A 6,003-nucleotide genomic window follows, 5' to 3' on the forward strand; every position below is an offset into this window, starting at 1 on the left:
TAGTCCAAACTTGTGTCATGTTATAAATGTTTCATGCTTGTTTTTGTTGTTCGTTTTTTTCATGTACATTAGCAATGTTAGTTTTAATGTGGAGTATCATTGTTAGTTTTAATGCGTGTTATCAATGCTATTTTGATGTGCGGTATCAGTGTTCGTTTCAATGTGGAGCACCATTGTTAGTTTTAATGTGTGTTATCAATGCTATTTTGATGTGCGGTATCAGTGTTCGTTTTAATGTGGAGTATCATTTCTAGTTTTAATGTGTATTATCAATGCTATTTTGATGTGCGGTATCAGTGTTTGTTTTAATGTGGAGTACCATTGTTAGTTTTAATGTGTGTTATCAATGGTATTTTGATGTGCGTAATCATTGCTAGTTTTAATGTGGAGTATCATTACTAGTTTTAATGTGTGTTATCAATGCTATTTTGATGTGCGGTATCAGTGTTCGTTTTAATGTGGAGTATCATTGCTAGTTTTAATGTGTGTTATCAATGCTATTTTGATGTGCGGTATCAGTGTTCGTTTTAATGTGGAGTATCATTGCTAGTTTTAATGTGTGTTATCAATGCTATTTTGATGTGCGTAATCATTGCTAGTTTTAATGTGGAGTGTAAATACTCATTTTACAGATAGGTTTAGATTGTTTTACTGTACAGTATTTTACTGTGTGTTAGCAATGATTTTTCATTTAATGTAAAATGCTAATATAATATATAAAACAAAATATTTTAACAAAAATATTAGCTTTTTACAAAATCCTAATTTGATCATATCTTTTAGAACAGTCAGAAGTTTTGGCAGAAAATACAGCCATGTCAAAACGTCCCTCATCTCAAAAGGGTGCTATCTTTAAATATTTTAAAGCAGCTTCAAAGGCTATGCCGCTGCCAGCAGTGATGGATTCTACCGATACCCAAAGCTGTTTGGTAGAGCACGCAGGCCCAGCTGTTTTGGAGGGACGCTCTGATTGCGAGGAAGGAACATCATCTGCTGTACTAACCAGCACAATAACTAACATAGAGACATGTCCAATTGTATCAGAAAGATGGTGTGAGGGTGAGGCAGGACCATCATCTGCAGTACTAACCACCCCAATAACTAACATAGAGACATGTCCAAGTGTATCAGAAAGCTGGTGTGAGGATGATGCAGGACCATCATCTGCAGTACTAGCAAATCCACCTACAGTTCCACATGTTGAACAGCTTCCTCCACAGCCTGACATCAGCATTGCCTTAACTCAGTCACTAAGTGATGCAGAGAAGTTCAATCTTCTTGAAAATTTCTATAAACCCCTGTTAGATTTCCAGTTTCCGAAGACTCTTATGTATGGAAAGCAGCGTAAATTCAAGCATGAATATTTATCACAATTCAAATGGCTGGCATATTCCAAATCACTTAATGCAGGACTCTGTGTTTTCTGTGCTGTCTTCCCTCCGCCAAGTGGTGCTGCTGAAAATTTTGTGTCTGTTCCGTTTTCAAACTGGACAAAAATGATTGGCGCATTAAATAAACACTGAGTTTGTTTAACTCATGTAAATGCTGTATCAGTAGCTTCAGAGTTTAAACAGACTTATAAGGGAATCCAGAAACCAGTGGACCACTACCTAAGCCATGAAAGATCTAAGAATTTTGAGCAAAATAGATCTAAGCTTAAACCAATTATCAGTGCCATTATTATGTGTGGTCGTCAAAATATTGCTCTAAGAGGCCATCGAGACTGTATTAGGGATGAATCTGCAAATAAAGGAAACTTTAATGCCATTTTAGAATACCGAAGTGAAGGAGACAGTGAATTGAGAGATCATCTACAAAATTCAGCCAAAAACTCAAGATACACCAGCTGGCGCATCCAAAATGAAATCATTGACATATGTGGGAACATACTAACTAGAAAGATAGTGGGTGATGTGGACGACTTTTTTACTGTCATAGCTGATGAAACGGCGGACTGCAGTAACAAAGAACAGTTGGCACTCATCATTCGCTTTATTAGTAAACATGGTTATATAAGAGAAGAGTTCCTAAGGTTCCTAGAATGCAGGGAGGGAGTCACTGGTCAACAAATTGCCAAGGAAATAATCACAGGTCTTAAAATGGCAGGACTTTGTTTGGAAAAACTTAGAGGCCAGGGATATGATGGTGCAGGATCAATGGCAGGGAAAGTGAAAGGTGCTGCTGCAATTATATCTCAGCAGTACCCGAAGGCTGTGTACACCCATTGCTGCTCCCATGTTTTAAACCTGGCCATCATGGCAGCTTCTCAGATTCCCATGGTGAGAAATATGTTTGGTCTTGTTGACAGAGTATATATTTTTTTTGACTCTCACCCTAAACGACAAAATTCTCTTGATGCTGCTATTACAAGTGAGTGCCCTGAAGCGAGAAGGAAAAGGTTAAAGTCTTTGTGCAGGACCCGCTGGATAGAACGACATCATGCACTGGAGACATTTCTTGACTTATATCCAGCAATAGTCAAATGTTTTGTGGACATTTATAATCCTTCATTTGATAATCCTGTATCATGGAACAGAGATAGTGTTGTTGATGCCAAAGCACTGTACCTTTCTTTAACTGCTTTTGACCATATCATCTCATTAGTAGTAGTACAGTACTGTATGTCCTTTGTGAAAGGACTAACTGTATTGTTACAATCTAAAGCTAATGACATTGTGAAGGCCTGTTCTGCAATTGATGGTGTGAAAGTGACAATGGCAGGGATCAGAGAGGATGTGGAAAACCAGCATACAGTACTTTTTAAGAAAGCTGTTGATTTGGGATTACAGTTTGAAGTTACACCTTCTCTCCCACGTACCTGTGGTCGTCAGACTAATAGAAATAACACGTCAGCTGAAAACCCTGAAATTTATTATAGGCGTGTCATTACCATTCCCTATCTTGATTACTTAATTGTTGAGCTTGACATGCGTTTCTCAGATCACCAAACAAAAGCTATGAAGGCACTGACAATAATCCCATCCATACTGGTTACAGACATTGAGAATTACAGCCAAGTTCAAAATACCTTCACCGACATGTATGAAGATGATCTTCCATCACCAAGAACATTTCATGCTGAGCTATTGTTATGGAAACATCATTGGCAGGCTCAGGATACAGCACTTCTCCCCTCTACTCCTTCTGAAGCTCTGTGCCATGCTAGTAAGCTGGCATATCCTAACATCAACACCCTGCTGAAGATATTATGTGTCCTTCCAGTCACGACCTGTGAGGCTGAGCGCAGCTTTAGTTCTCTAAAGCTTCTGAAAACCCATCTGCGCAGCACTATGGGGCAGAGTCGTCTGAACGGTCTGGCCTTACTTCACATCCATAATAAAACCCCTCCTGCTGTGGATGACATATTAGCAGAGTTCATTGGACTACATAAGCGTAGAATGGAATTGGGCTTTATTGACATTCAAAGTATTGAATAAATGGTTGAGCACTAGAAATTTGGTTAACAGAAAATGTTTTATTATTGTGTTTTGTTATTTAATATTTATTATTCTCAATGTTATTATTACATGATGTTATACCATGTGAATAAGATTTTATTTTGTGACTAATTTGTACTTGTTATTTACAGTAAAAAAGTTTATGTTGACATCTTATTGTGGCGCTTTATTTTTTAAGTTGTATTTTTGCTTTGTTCAGATTTCAACTATTTGGAAACCCCCCCTTAAAAATCCTGCGTTTGCCCCTGGTTCTCTGTACAGCGCTGCAGAAATTAGTGGCGCTATATAAATAAATGGTGATGGTGATGATGATGGTTTATACTTGAAAAAGACAATATTGCAACCGAATGTGAAAAGTGACGCTAAATAAACATTCTTTTACATTCAATTTATTGCCTTCCAAGTGCTCAGAATATATTTCCCTCTAGAATTTAAGCTTTCTCTCCTAGTATTTCCATTTAGCAGGTTGTATTTATGTAATTATGGACATCTCTTGTTTATATTTGTATAATTTTGTCACCTTAGTACTTATGTAATTTTGTCATTTGGTTGTATGTATCCTTATAAAGGACAATAATAATAATAATTCTAATATAGTAAGATCAACATGGCTGTAAATTTACACATACACAGCAACATTTTGGTTATTCAATATGGCAAGTTCAATAAAATTAATTACTAGTTGTACTGTGTGTGGGCTCCAAGTACCTCATAAAAAATGTATCCTCGAGTCAAACAATGATCTCTCAACACTGCATGTCATTGACCTCATATCCCCTTTGAAGCTGGCTGGATGACTAGAACATTAACCAATAATTACGGGAATGGGAAAGGAAAATGCTGACATAAAGACATACCTGTATTTTGAAGGAACCGTAGCCCCCTGTCCTTATTTCTAAAGGGATCTAACTGTACTGCCTCATGGTTGCACATGTAAATATCTTCTCCCCTCAGTGTACATTCTTATAACTATAACAAAATAAAGACCATGATAAACTAGCTTATATTGCTTCCATAATATATAAACTGTAGTCACAACCCAGCAGGGGTTGTGACTACAGTTACAAATCTGGGGTAAAATTTGTATTAAAAAAATAATTTTTAACCAAGAGATATATATTTGTGGTACAGAAACCAATCATGTTTGCTTAATTACATAGACAACGTGGCAGACAGGAGAATGGCACCTTGTGTTTAGTGAAGTACTGTTCAGAGGTGGCATTGAAAGGTTTCATGTTAATTTTTACTTTTTTCTTCTAGCAACAGCCTATTTCTTTCCTGTGTGAATAGACAAGGTGAGTGTATCTTCCAGTTTAACATAACCTATTTGTTTGAGGCAGCACGCATTGATTTTAGAAGGGTTTATAAGACCACTGGAATAGTAAACATGGAAGAGAAGCATTGTATGTGGTTATAGGTAATATCAGTGGATCCCAAATTTTTTCAGTTCAAGGCACCGTTAAGGTCTCCATAATTTTTTCAAGGCACCCCTAAGCCAAAATAATTGCCAGGTAGTCCCCGCCTTGCTTACTACTGGCCCTGGCCGAGGCACCCCTGTGAGATCTCCGAGGCACCTCAGGGAGCCTAGGCGCACAGTTTGGGAACCACTGGGTTATACAATAATAAACAGCTGTACATCAGGTTATGACATTAGAACATATTCAAGCTATTTTTAGGTACAGTATTTGTATCATTTATGGTGATCACAATAAAATAGTTAATTATTGCAATCAAATTGCTCTTTGTGCGGTTGTTAGGCTGGGTACACACTACAGTGTTTTCAGCCCATTATCAGTGGGAAAACAGATGACCATTCTGCCTGATATCGCATTAGTGTGTGTGCTGCAACGATGAGCGATTATCGCTCCAAAGCACATTGTTTACTTTCATTTGATTTTTAAACCAGGCTAAAAATGTTGTTTAACGATGGAACAATGTCGTTCCATTTCTGCAGTGTATACTTACGACCATCTGTCCAACAATCTTCCGATAGCTCCTCCAATAGCGACGCCTTTCTGGGCGTGTATATTTAAATTGATGTTGTCTCTGTCTCCCATGTGGTATGCTGTCAAAACGTAAAGCAAATGTAAATAGTAATCTTTTAATGGCAAATCTATAATAAATCCTACATCCTACGTATGTCATCTATGTGTCGCTGCATGCAAGTATATACAACAGGAATTGTTAGAACGTGAAAATACATGTTCTCAAAAAGTCTAATTTATTTGCTGATGGGACCTCTCTCTCAGTCTCACTCTCACTCTCTTTGCACACTTATTAATGTAGGTGTGTATATGATATATATATATATATATATATATATATATATATAGGTCTTTCTTTATTATTGTACCTATAATGGCCATGATTCAACATGTAAGCACATGTACATATATGTATGCAATACCTACCAAGTAATATTTCATTCCACCGTGTGCTATGATTTTTCCCTTATACCTCTATGTCTATTTCATTTTCTTAAGATAATAGCAGACTAGAAATGTATTCAGTACACCTGTGTCCAACCTGTGTTCTGTATCACTGC

General features: G+C 37.1%; 1 protein-coding gene across 1 annotated transcript; it reads left to right on the forward strand.

The window, feature by feature from the left end:
- Positions 1-1,682: 1,682 nt before the first annotated feature.
- LOC142098519 (52 kDa repressor of the inhibitor of the protein kinase-like) lies at positions 1,683-3,437 on the forward strand. The gene has a single exon (XM_075181360.1). It carries the CDS (start codon positions 1,683-1,685, stop codon positions 3,435-3,437), a length of 1,755 nt encoding a protein of 584 aa, XP_075037461.1.
- The last annotated feature ends 2,566 nt before the right edge of the window (positions 3,438-6,003 follow it).

This window comes from Mixophyes fleayi, chromosome 7 (assembly GCF_038048845.1).
Source record: "Mixophyes fleayi isolate aMixFle1 chromosome 7, aMixFle1.hap1, whole genome shotgun sequence".
In the NCBI taxonomy this organism is placed as follows: domain Eukaryota; kingdom Metazoa; phylum Chordata; class Amphibia; order Anura; family Limnodynastidae; genus Mixophyes; species Mixophyes fleayi.